General features: G+C 40.1%; 1 protein-coding gene across 3 annotated transcripts in view; it reads right to left on the reverse strand.

The window, feature by feature from the left end:
• The window catches only part of plch2a (phospholipase C, eta 2a), a 70,630-nt gene that overhangs the window by 28,803 nt on the left and 27,674 nt on the right, over positions 1-14,153 (reverse strand). For all 3 annotated transcript variants that reach the window (XM_030055327.1, XM_030055328.1, XM_030055329.1), the window contains exons 5-8: positions 11,250-11,420; positions 4,396-4,489; positions 2,743-2,946; positions 1,915-2,035 (exon numbers count right to left, since the gene is read on the reverse strand). In XM_030055327.1, coding sequence (XP_029911187.1) covers positions 1,915-2,035; positions 2,743-2,946; positions 4,396-4,489; positions 11,250-11,420 — 590 coding nt within the window. The remainder of the gene's footprint in view (positions 1-1,914; positions 2,036-2,742; positions 2,947-4,395; positions 4,490-11,249; positions 11,421-14,153) is intronic.

Consider the following 14,153-nt stretch of genomic DNA (forward strand, 5'->3'; position numbering starts at 1 on the left):
ACTTGCACTGTTTCTAAACATCAAATGGTGTAACCCGAGGCATGTGACAGTTGGGGAGATGAGAGCATTATCTATTGCCAGACGAAGCCATGACAATGGGAAAGGAGTCCACACACAATAAGGATCAAATCACAAAAGCTATGTGGGCCTATAGCTATAATGTCAGTGCTATGGCTGTGTGATCATATTAAAATGACTTTGTATCCGCCCATTCCCACTCTTATGGAACCCCAGAGTTTTAAAACTAACAGCTGTCGGCTGCATATCCCAAAATCTCCATCTTAGAGGCTGGAATACACCAGAGCAGTGTGGACACTCAGCTCTTGCTTACAAACAAACTCTGGAGCAGTTTGCGATATGAATCTCAGATTCGATCCAACTGCAGGAAGCAGCATGTGTTTTGGGCTGAAGCAGCTCCTGTAGCTCACGTGCCCATTATGGACTCATAATTAAGACAGTTTTTGCACCTGTAGTCCATCTTACTGTAGTTGGAATCAGTGAAATAGTGGAGATTTTGTTGCACTATTCATTTGATTCAGTTTGATTTCACAGAGCAAAAAATTAAACAAACCAAAATGTATGAACAGAAGCCATGTGGGGCGTTCTGCCTGCTGATCAGTCAGGGGCAGAAAGGACATGTTTTTTTTTCCTCTGTCATTTTATTGTACAAACACAAACACATTTGGACAATCCACTATCCAATATGGGTATGGAGCGCCAGCAGCAGCTTGGGGATTTCTTTATTATTGCAGTGCTTGTTTGGTCTAAATACCATTACATTTCCTTGTTGCTCCACGTCAACCGTCGCTTCAACTGCTGGCTGCAAACACGACCAAGTTCCTTCTTTCTGTTATTAATTACAACTCTATGATGGACACCTGAGCTACAGCAGCTGCTTCAGCCCAAAAATCATGTTGCTTCTTGTAGCTGGGTTGAATCTTAGTCAGTTCACATTCACATTTGATTCGACTAGACTACAGATCTCTAATCAGCAAGAGTACAAGCTCAAATAGCTGAGCTCATATGACATTCAATCACCCTAAAGTGACTACCAATAATTATAAGAACACCTCTTCAGCCTGATTCACTGTATTATCAGAATATGGATTCAAATGAAAACAAATCAAACAAACAAATAAATTCAAATCTGTAATGCCTGAAACCAACAGATGGCTGAAGTTGTATTCCAACGCCTCATTTAACCCATTTTTCTCTGTAGGTGTAGAATCAGTGAGCATGTGCTATCTTGCTAACGTTTGGTGTCAGCACACAGTATATGCCCATACACTGCTGTGCCTGAATTTCCACATCGATTTTCCAAATTGATGAAAGATGGGTCGGTGAGCAAGCCCACTGAGTGTATAAATGAAGTGAGTGAACAAGTGAGAAAATAATAACACTAGCCATGTTGCTGTAAAACATACAAATTACTTGCAAATCAATAATTAAATGTTGCAAAATTAGAAAGAAAAAAGGAAGAAACACTGGATTAAGTTAGAGTTAACATCTGTTTTGGCCAATGAGGCATGGCGTCCTGTGTGTGAGAAAGATGATGTGACGTGTTTAGGAGCAACCAGTACCTGCACCTGATGATGTCATCTGCCATGACAGGCACTTTGTCTGAGTTCAAAGGTCAAACAACAACTGGTCATGTGATTAAAACCTATGTCCTGTTTTTATTTGGCAAATGCATTTCCATTGCAAATGATCACATTTGTTTTTTCTGAATAAAAAAAAAAACTTTGTTTTTGTGCTCACTTTGAGATTTTAATGAGGCTTTTTGAGATTTTACTGAGGCTTTGCCTTTTCCATCAAGCATTTTTATTCAGTAAGACAAAATGTGCATAATAAAATGGGTTGATGGGAACATTTACTGCCAGTGAAATCTATAACTCTGTGTCTGATCAAACTTACTCATTTTTGACGAAGGCATACTTGTTGATGGTCTCAATGACATCTTTGAAGAGGATCTTGGAGGTGAGGGTGTAGCCATGATGGACAATGGGCTCACCGTCCTGCCCGTCCCAGCAGTCCACTATGGACATGGAAAAGGGGGAAACATACCAGCATGAACAAAATTCTGAACAAAATTCAGTTAATTTCTCTTCATTTGTAATTTTGGCAGGTGATTTCTTTTGTCATTTTCTTGTCATTTTTATTTATACTTGTGCTTTTTTGTAATTTATGGTAAATATCTTGTACTTTGAATATCTAAATATAGTAGTCATGAATATAGTCTTTTTTTCCAAAAATCATCAAGTCACAAATGTATGAGAAAAAAATACATTAAAAATAGTTTCACTTCTACTGTGGGATTTAGTAAGAAGGTGACCTTAGCCCAGAGTCACAATATTCTCATCAGCATCTGGACTTTGAAGAGACATTGCCGTGACAATATTGTGATTCTGGGCTAAAATTGTTACTTAATCCCACTGCAAAGTAGAATTAGATGAGGTCATCAACTGCAGGCCTGATACACGGCGAGCAGCAGCATCTGTAGTGTGACGCTGATCAAACCGTGCAAAGTCAAGCCATATACTTCTTTTAAATAAGAGTATAAGAAAGATAAGTATAAGAAAAGGTAGGAGTTTTTCTCTCATAAATTCATGACTTTATAATCATAGAATTATCAAGTTTTTTCTCATAAATTGCGAGTCTCTTCTAGTAAATTCATGACTTTAATCTCGGCAATTCTATAACACTTATATACGAGTATGCTCAAGTCTGCATGTTTGTGCTAACCTTCCACACAACGGCAGCCAGCCTGCAGCACCCAGGCGTACATGTCCACCCTGGACTGTGACATGAGCTGGTCGCCCATCAGATAAGTGTTATGGGAGGAAGCAATGAAGTAGTTGCACAGTGGCTGGCTCATGTCCTGATGGACTTCGTAGTGCTCTGGGTTGAAAATGTCCCCTGCTGGGCTGCGCATGTAGTTGGTAAAACCTGGAACAAGAGGCGACACATTTCTATTTCCACTGGGATGGTGTCTAGTTTAATTTAATATATTCCCGTAGCTGGAGAGGAATTGCTTAAGAAAAGTGTGATCCTTATTTTCTTACTGATTGTTGAGTGCTCATGCATGTCTGCAGGTGTGTGTCACAGCAAATGTGTATTAACAGCTGAAATCTGTGTCAACTAGCCCAATAAGCCAAGGGACTATTGTAGCCTCAGTACAGGCACATTTTAACGTGACAACTGATCATAATGAAAGCCTTAGTGGGACAGACTTGAAGACCAGCCCTTGTTTTCAGAACTCTCAAAAGCTACTCGTATGGCCTTGGAGCTGGAAACTGGACACTGGATGGGCAGTATAGACATATTGGCAATAAGACCTACGATGTTTTGCAGAATAATATATTTTAATAATGAAGCAGAAGCAGGATTCACCCTGGTGTTTGTAGATACATTTGGTTGAACAAAATACTGTGCCTTTTATATCTAAATGAGCTCCTGCAAACCATGAATCAACAGCAACAAGGGACCTGGATTGCTAGCACTGCACACATCAATATATTACAATCAGTTAATAAGGACAAAGACAAAGACTGTTAAGTAAGAAACTATGGATTCTAAAAGGCAAAAATGAGAATCTAGATAATGGCAATTGACAATTTCAACAGGCATGTATGGGCCCGTCCAACAAAAATCAATTGCTAAAACAGCTAGAGAGGGACAGTTCACCCATTTAAAAAAATGTGGTATTATCTCACTTCCCCGCTAGCTTCCCTGCTGTCATGTGGTTGGCTTTAGGCCTGGTGGTTTGGGCTTTGGGCTTCTCCTTAACCAAGTGGTTTAATAAAACCACTTGGTTAAGGTTAGGGAAAGGCTAGGTTTAGGTGACAAAACCACTTGGTTAAGGTTAGAGAAAGGTTACATTCATGCACAAAACCTGGGTCAAAGTCCTGTGACTTACACAGCTGCAATCCACCCCGACCTGGTCGTTTCACAGACTCTCTCACTCTTCATTTTATTGTAGCATCCTCTGCATCCAGTAAAGCCAAAGGGTGCCTTTGGCTTCTAAAGGGTGCCTTTTGCATGCAATGCCGAATGGTGCATTTTGGCATTGGTATCGTGCAGAACGCTGTTACCAAGCTGCAGTATTTGATGCCCTGGGAGTGAGAATGGGTTGAAATAACAGCTACTGGGGAAGTGAGATATCAACTATCTGTCTCTTTAAAATTGAAAGGCAATTCCTTTAACAAGGAGTACATTATGTGGTTAGCACACGATGTACAAATTTTACAAAATTACATTAAAAATGCCATCTTAATCCTAAAATGGTAAAATAATCCAAATGTAAGGTGGTTCATTTTCAAGTGTCCAAGCATATAAATGTAGATCATGTGTGGTAAATGGGGCTGAGGCAATAAGGGTCCTTGAAAGAGCACTTACCATCAATACCCAGAACCCCATGCTTCTGGTTCTCAGAGCATGGCTCGAATTTGTTGATAATCTCCAGACAATGGTCCTTGGTCACCTTGGTCATCTACATACAACGATATAAAGTTATATAGTTCATCAAATATTGACAAACAAAACAATGTATGTTCCCTGAAGGAAGATTAAGCTTGTAGCCTCAAGATGGAAATCCTCATGGCATAATTCTACATCAGTGAGCGTTGGTGGGGATAAGTGAATGATAATCCCATTAGGAGGGCCTCCTGCATGCCACTTCATTTCCCATATCGGCTGTGAAACCCGACTGTCTGCTCGACAACTGGCCTTTTAAGCTGCCTGATTGGTCAATCAGATTCCCATTTGTGTCAGCCATTGCTAGGCTGAATGGGGGTGGGGCAGAAACAGGTCTCTCTCCTCAGCATGGGTCATTCCCTCACACTGTGTCAATGCATGTGTGCATGGGCTTAAATCATGTGAGAGAACAAGGCTATGGAGGCTGTACACTGGTAGAACCCGTTCACAGAAATTGTATTTTGATCAAAATCAGTGGCATCAATACTAACTCTATCTCGTTATGATACAGTCCAATTTTCAAGTCCTTATACGCCATTAATCCAGAATTATTCTGTGTGTTGTAATTTACTTTTTTGTTGTAGCCAATTTCCCTCAAACTACTGTGTCTATATCAATACATAAATACACCAACAAATAAGAAATAAGCATCACCACACAAGACAATGTTCTGAAATGCCAGGTGTAGCCACATTGCTTGTTTTTAACAGTTGTTTTAGGCTGTGTGTTTTTTTTCCTCAGAAGCCATCATCTTTTTTGACATGTAACCCTGAGGAAAGCGTACATTAAGAGCTCTAACCTGTCAAAAGCACCATTTTTTAGGGTCACTTGAGCACTTTTATATGTGTAGGTAAGAAGTGTTGCTTCCAGATGCTGCCACCTTCAGACAAAATTTACAGATTGACTCATCAGTGTTACCAGGTTCCCCTTTAGCATTGGGTTTAACTCTACGCCCAAAACACACCCATGATTAATTAAGAGACCAAGTACAACCCTTTTGAACTATGTGCCTGGTGCGGCAATGCTTTCTTCTACCGTTAAAATAACAAAAGTGGACTTGGACAAACCCTAGATGTACTTATGCCATGCACTTCAGACCATGCACTTAGATTGTTAAAATAGAGACAGTTAAAATGCAAGATTTTTTTCTTTTTAAATAACCTTTAATGAAAAATCATTGCACAAATATAGGGACAATGAACAACCCCACACCCTGTCACAACCAACACTACAATAAGGGTGGTTGTCACAATGTGTCTTTAACTGCCTTTCCACTGTTGTGATATTGCCAGCTAGGGCTGTCTTCGATGATGTTACACCAACGGCCTAAAGCCACAAGAACAAAAACCATTTGGTGTTTCTACTATCATGCCGATGGTCTTGCAATATGGCCTTAAAACCCACCTTTAGCATGCTGCCTCGCTGCAAATGTCACAACAACACAACACAACTCCAGTTAACATAACCAGACTTGTCAGACTCAGGCTGTAACTTAAAATAGCCATACTGGAACTACAGTTAACACCATCTAACAAACTAGAACACAAGTAGGCTAAGATGTGTTCTCATTAATCACTTTCGTTGTTATATAATAATATCCACCTCCCAGATTGTGAGCACAGCCCTCGTGCTCATTCGACCAATATTGTCGGCTTGTCATCCATAGTTCACTTATCCGTTGTTCTTCTGACATCTGTGCAGCTGCTACTTATCAATGCACCTGTCTCCCTGCCAAAAGCCAGGTAAGCCCAGCTTCTGACGCTTGGTCCATAGGTATTCCATGGGCTATTAGCACCTTGGAAACTGCTGCAGCATAGCCCCACTGAGGCGCAATTACAGACCAGAAGTGACAATGGACCCTTTGTGTTCACTGTTTATGATGTTATGGCACTAAGAAAGAAACACACAACTGTAAAATGTGTGACAACCACGCCCAGTCTGCCCTGCTCTTGGTAGCTCTTGTCCCTCAGAAAAAGATGGCGACACTTGAGAAAGAAAGAAAAAAAAAAGCTGTGTGTGAGCTTGGCGTTGGGGTGGATTTTCCCTTTAAATCCAGGAACAACTTCAAACTGCTATATAACGGAATATATATTTAGTACATACATGTTATGTGTTTTAGGTTGCAAAAAGGATTATTCTGGTCATGTCACTTAATTTGCTCTGCCTGCAACACTGTTTAATCTGGAGTGGTCTCTGTTCTCAGTTATAAAAGAGATACAATAAGTCATAAAGACTTCAAGTTTTGAGTTCTTACTTTATTTGAGGCATAAAGAAGCAGATACCAAGAAGGGCAGTAGTTAATGATGCCAGCAGAGACTACTCCGCTGCAACTTGGCATCTTTTAAACAAATCGCTTCATAAAATTGCCCCGCTGCTCTCCAGCAGCAAGAGGAAAAAGACTATCTAATTCAGACTGCTGGAACTAAACGTTGAATATAATTAGAGAAAAATACACCCCATCTGAACTGGGCTGACATCTAGCCATCTAAACACAGCCTTCTTTTTTTTTTTCTTAAATGTCTTTTCCTGCAGATGAAATACTCTGCTAGAGTTCAAATTAGCTGAAAAGGCCTGCATTTGGTGTGAAGAAAAGTGAGTCGTTTTGCTCATTAGCTAATTTTTCTCTTTCAGGCAGTGGTATCATTAGAGGGGAGATGTGCTTTGTCTAAAAGCGCTTACAACTCCATTTTAAGTGTTGTTGATGGTAGTAATGCTAATAGCCTCCTAGAGCCCTCACTGTCCACACTGCGCCACAGCTATTAAGCATCACTTCAGGGCCCCAGTGGTGAATCCATTAAGCATCTGGCATCCTTATCTTATTGGAAGTTGCACCTTATGGGTAATTCACTCTCATTTCATCAACAAGGCTATGAGATGGTGGTAAAAGCTGAAACTTCTTTCTAACTTCCATCCTTCCTCCTACCTGGACCCTAGGACCATAGTAAACACTATGCACTGCAGATCACTGGTGCCGCCCTCCTGGACATCCACAGCACCCTCATTTCACTTGGAAGTTGGACTAAATGTAGGTTAAGATGTTAAGATGTACAGATCTAAAGTATAGATATTCCCCCTCTAAACATAGACCATAAACTGGCCAACCTTATTCCTACATATAAGGCCATTTTTCAGTCACCAGATAGCAACAGGATGACAAAATGATGGAAGTAGGAGGTTCTCAGAGATGTCTTAGAAGTAAGAGTATTAGTAAGAGAGTGGGATTTTCTATATGATGCTATATGATTTGCTATATGATGTGCAAGGGGAGGATATTGTTGGAATTACACATGACAGACCTACATTATTTTTTTTTATAATTTAATAAATTTTTGTAATAAAACTGTATTATGATTCCTGCAGACCAACAACTCCTGGAATTAAATAACTAAAAAATTAAATAACTAAAAAAATCTTTTTTCTCTTTTTTTTTTTTTTTTTTTTTTTTTTTTTTTTTGAAGCCTTTGCAGACAATGTTGAGTGGGTTGAGGAAAATGATGGAGTACAATCAATGACCTGCAGCATGCACCCCATTCATCTCCAGTAAAATGGCTAGATGTGCTGCAGCTGTCCTTCCCATACCCAGCCCACAGACAGTGTTTTCTCAGAACGCCAGGCCATAAAAATCCTTTTTTAATAGCCAGGGATCAAATATCTATCTGCTTGAGGTTTCTGGTTAATATCTATCTATCTATCTATATCTATATCTATATCTATATCTATCTATCTATCTATCTATCTATATATATATCTATATCTATCTATATCTATATCTATATATCTATATCTATATCTATATATAGATAGATAGATATAGATATAGATATAGATATATACAGTACAGGCCAAAAGTTTGGACACACCTTCTCATTCAATGCGTTTTCTTTATTTTCATGACTATTTACATTGTAGATTCTCACTGAAGGAATCAAAACTATGAATGAACACATGTGGAGTTCTGTACTTAACAAAAAAAGGTGAAATAACTGAAAACATGTTTTATATTCTAGTTTCTTCAAAATAGCCACCCTTTGCTCTGATTACTGCTTTGCACACTCTTGGCATTCTCTCGATGAGCTTCAAGAGGTAGTCACCTGAAATGGTTTTCACTTCACAGGTGTGCCTTATCAGGGTTAATTAGTGGAATTTCTTGCTTTATCAATGGGGTTGGGACCATCAGTTGTGTTGTGAAGAAGTCAGGTTACTACACAGCCGGCAGCCCTATTGGACAACTGTTAAAATTCATATTATGGCAAGAACCAATCAGCTAACTAAAGAAAAACGAGTGGCCATCATTACTTTAAGAAATGAAGGTCAGTCAGTCCGGAAAATTGCAAAAACTTTAAATGTGTCCCCAAGTGGAGTCGCAAAAACCATCAAGCGCTACAACAAAACTGGCACACATGAGGACCGACCCAGGAAAGGAAGACCAAGAGTCACCTCTGCTTCTGAGGACAAGTTCATCCGAGTCACCAGCCTCAGAAATCGCAAGTTAACAGCAGCTCAGACCAGAGACCAGATAAATGCCACACAGAGTTCTAGCAGCAGACCCATCTCTAGAACAACTGTTAAGAGGAGACTGCGCCAATCAGGCCTTCATGGTCAAATAGCTGCTAGGAAACCACTGCTAAGGAGAGGCAACAAGCAGAAGAGATTTGCTTGGGCCAAGAAACACAAAGAATGGACATTAGACCAGTGGAAATCTGTGCTTTGGTCTGATGAGTCCAAATTTGAGATCTTTGGTTCCAACTGCCGTGTCTTTGTGAGACGCAGAAAAGGTGAACGGATGGATTCCACATGCCTGGTTCCCACTGTGAAGCATGGAGGAGGAGGTGTGATGGTGTGGGGGTGTTTTGCTGGTGACACTGTTGGGGATTTATTCAAAATTGAAGGCACACTGAACCATCATGGCTACCACAGCATCCTGCAGCGACATGCCATCCCATCCGGTTTGCGTTTAGTTGGACCATCATTTATTTTTCAACAGGACAATGCCCCCAAACACACCTCCAGGCTGTGTAAGGGCTATTTGACCAAGAAAGAGAGTGATGGAGTGCTGCGGCAGATGACCTGGCCTCCACAGTCACCGGACCTGAACCCAATGGAGATGGTTTGGGGTGAGCTGGACTGCAGAGTGAAGGCAAAGGGGCCAACAAGTGCTAAACACCTCTGGGAACTCCTTCAAGACTGTTGGAAAACCATTTCAGGTGACTACCTCTTGAAGCTCATCGAGAGAATGCCAAGAGTGTGCAAAGCAGTAATCAGAGCAAAGGGTGGCTATTTTGAAGAAACTAGAATATAAAACATGTTTTCAGTTATTTCACCTTTTTTTGTTAAGTACAGAACTCCACATGTGTTCATTCATAGTTTTGATTCCTTCAGTTAGAATCTACAATGTAAATAGTCATGAAAATAAAGAAAATGCATTGAATGAGAAGGTGTGTCCAAACTTTTGGCCTGTACTGTAGATATATATATACACTACTCACAAAAAGTTAGGGATATTCGGCTTTCGGGTGAAATTTCAGGATGAACCTAAAATGCATTATAACCTTTACAGGTGAACTTAATGTGACCTTCTGTAAACTTTTGAATGCACATGTCCAACTGTTCAATGTTTCAGTACTTTTTGCACAAGTTGCTCTTCTCTAACAAGGAGTTTAATGGCAAAATTCACATCAGGTGTTTGATGCTCCAGCTCATCGAGGTCGTATCATTAGGGAATGGCTGCTGGAGACTGGGGTACCTCAGATGGAGTGGCCTGCACTTTCTCCAGACCTGAATCCCATAGAAAACCTATGGGATCAGCTGAGTCGCCGTGTAGAGGCTCGGAGCTCTGTACCCCAGAACCTCAATGTCCTGAGGGCCGCCCTTCAAGAAGAGTGGGATGCCATGCCTCAGCAGACAATAAGTCGACTTGTGAACAGCATGAGACGTCGTTGTCAAGCTGTAATTGATGTTCAAGGGCACATGACAAGTTATTGACACTGACATTTTTTGTTGTGGTATATCCACCACTGTTGTTGGCTTTTGTTTCAAGAAACTGTTTGAGATGAGGAAATCACCAGTGCATGCTTCTACTTAAATGCCCTACTTTCATGATATAATATCACTGTAGCGTGAACTTTTTACATTTTCCATAAATTTCACCCAAAAGCCAAGTATCCCTAACTTTTTGTGAGTAGTGTATATATATCTATATATAGATATATATAGATATATATATAGATATATAGATATAGATATATAAAATCAAGGAGCAAAAATATGATTCACTTTCAACAACTGGCTAGCCTAATATGTTGATTGATTCTAGGCTACCTACTGTTGACAAGTAGAAATAACACTGGGTCTAAACTTCAGTAGGGTTGCATCTCATTTTTTTTTTTATGAATGTATGTCCTCCTATATATGTATGTAATATATAAGTAATTTTTCAGTGAAATGTAACAGTCATAAATGACAAACATGGAAAGAGCTATTATTAAGCATATTTAATAGACTAATAGAGTGCTGCTATCATAAGTCAGTATTTTTACTAATGATTTGACAATTTGTTGGGAGGCAGCTCTGTTTAAGGGGCAAAAGGTGGAGGGATGGAGAGGGTTTCATTATCACTGAGAAAACATCTGAAAATGAAAACATTAAGATACAGATCATCAGTTTCAGAGTTCGGGCCAGTAACTTTAACAAACCACAGTCCCAGACGGCTAGTGGAAAAACTGATCAGTACATCACCCACTGCAGAGCAACAGAGAAAATGAAAAGACAGTGTGTACCTTCTGCTCTGTCTCCAGGAAGCGGGCCAGGTCGTCCGTATCCAGGTGGTCTTTGTGGTTGCTATAGGTCAGCATGAGTAGGTACAGGTCCCTGCGGGTCGACATCATCTTGTAGAAGGAGCAGAACTCCTCGAAGCCCAAAGTCCCCTGATTCTCATCTGTGTCCGCCTCCTGCACACATCCACAAGTAACAGCTTTATCACAGAGATCCCCATCGTAGGCCCAATATAAAATCCCTCAATTTTTTTACGTGACCTAAAAATCAATTCAAGTCAAAAGTCTTATTTTCATTACAATTGGGCCAAGAGAAAACAATATGTAAAACAAGTTGCACAATCCATTTTTCTCCAGTCCTGTGAGTTTAACTTCAGTACAGTTCAGTACTTCATTCCCTTGTCAACACATCAGATAGGAAATTGTCTCAGTGCAGCTCACAACAGACCAACAAAAAAAAAAACATAGGAACAGTAATAGTAATTTAAAAACACATACATACACTAATGCGTTTGTCCCTCAGAAATTAAAGTGCTTAATTAAAATTAAAAATAAAAATAAAAATAAAAAAAGTGCTTAATAATGAAAGTGCTTGCTGTCTAATGCCTGCAACAGCCTTGAAAAGAGCAAGTGTGTCAGAGTTAAAAGGCTGAACAGCCTAAGGTTATGTGCAGGGCCTGAGACGGCTGCTTCTGCAGGTCACACTGTGGCATCTCCTTCCAGAGGGAAGGGGATGGGAAGATGAATTGCCAAGGTGAGAGGGGTCAGCAATCATTTTCCATGCTCTGTTCTCCACCCTCTCCACTGTCTGGCTGTTGATGACAGTTGGTGGAGAAGCCTCCTTAGCCCGCTGGAACTCCACTATGAGTTCTGCCTCACCATTCCAGCCCTTTCTTAGATCCTTTTTAGTGAGGTGGATAGGGAATCTTCAGAGGAAAATAAGAAGTCAACAGTAGAAGTCACACAGAAGTTGTTATGTGTCACAAGTCGTTGCTGCAATTTTTGGGTTGATACCATTTGTTACACTGATTTGGTGCAAAATTTAACCATTTTTTGTCCACCAAAAAATTTTAAAAAATGGTTAAAATCCCTCCAGAGTACCACATTAGGACACCGAGACCTTGAGGAACACCACACAAAAGATTCCTGCTGTGATTTGGTGTCGAAAAGTTGACATTTGAGAGTTCTGTAAGAATTTCATTTTCTGGCAATTGGATGGTGAGCATTCACTTCTGAAAATTGCTCAGAAACTCCCCATTATTGTCAAAATACCTGGAGAACCAGCCATCCTCTGAATGCCCTCTGTCTCCAGTTTGCGGCTGTAAAGTTTGATGAGGCTGTGATTATCCTAGAGGTCACTATAGGTCATTTTATACAGCAACGTCCAGTTTGAAAAAAATGGTCTCAATGAAATGACTACTACGGGGGCTAACATCAGACATGAATAAAACTGAATCCACAAGAGTCTCAGTTTTCCAGTTAAAGCCAATTGATGCAACTCCAAGTCTGTTTAGACTGTTTAATGTACCTTTTCAGAAAAGGCAAAAATAACACATTTGTACTGCATGCAAAAACCTGCATGGTTTATGGTCCAAGCTGCATCGGATTAGCATAAGGTGGGCATGCCTGCAAAGGGGAAAGCATGGTACCAATTTTCATTCAAATGTCTTTAGGTCAGATAGCCATGCTAGCTTTCCCTTACCAAAATTTAGCCGAACTTTGCAGCAATATTTAGGCCGCTAGATAACAACCTAGCATGACGTACTTAATGTCAGTCAAGCAATGTCATGTTTTTGTTTAAATCATTAGCCGTGTTTATTAGCGAGAGGTCTTCAGGGATTTGCTTCGATTAGGCGAGAGTTGTTCTTTCATGTCAGCTGGTACTGACCATGTTTCATGATGAAGACAGAAGATTTCAACAGTGGAGACAACTGATCAGTCATGTGAGTCAAATGTTCACTTTTGTGAAACTGAGGAAGTTTTTTCCAATTTGCCATTTCCATCAACCTTCTCTAATGCGATACTTTAAACACCTCAATGGCAGGAGGCTAACAGTTAACATTTGGCACTCAGTAACAATGAGAGGAAGATAGCACCACTAGTAGGAATCACCACTACCGGAAATGAAATAATATCAAAAAATTTTTAATATCCCTTTAAAAACCTTTATCATGCCTGGTAAGTCAACCAGCCGAGTTCAGTGGTGTGCATTCATAGACCATCCCGCAGTGTAACACTGTGCATCACAGAACAGACATGATGCTATACTGAAGTGACAGGTCTCTAATAATTCTAATTCTAGGTGCTTGGGGGGGCTTTAAAAATCAACCCAAACGGCTACATCTTGTCACTGTGTGCTGGGACAAGATTAACAAGTGCACTGCAGAGGATCACACCACGGTCCGTGTAATCCTTAGCTCAGTTTAGTGAAGCAGCCTTATTTATGGCCCGCTCCATATGCCATGCAGCACTCCAGGTGACTAGATGCTGTGACGTGTGGGATGACGTCTGTGCTGGTTGAGGCTGGCATCAGAGCAGCACAGCACATTCACACAAGTTGAAGCAAGATGTTCAAAACAGGTTATCATGCAGTAACTGTCATTCAGTTTTGATCTGATGGAACATTTGGATCACAGCAAGAGAATATGCTTTTTTTTTTCTGTATCTTCATAATTGTTATTAGTGATGGGCGATATGGACTAAAAATTTTATCACGATAATTTCTGGCATTTATTGCGATAACGATAAAAGTGACGATAAAAAATATAAAACAATTCAACTCCATCTTTTTGACTACAAATCTATCACCGCATTCAGTCTTGAGAACCCCACAAATACTGCTCAAAAATAATACTTACTGTAGTCAAATACGCTACTAAACTATACCAATTAAGTTTAAGTAGTACACCT

Source organism: Myripristis murdjan, chromosome 7 (assembly GCF_902150065.1).
Source record: "Myripristis murdjan chromosome 7, fMyrMur1.1, whole genome shotgun sequence".
Lineage (NCBI taxonomy): Eukaryota > Metazoa > Chordata > Actinopteri > Holocentriformes > Holocentridae > Myripristis > Myripristis murdjan.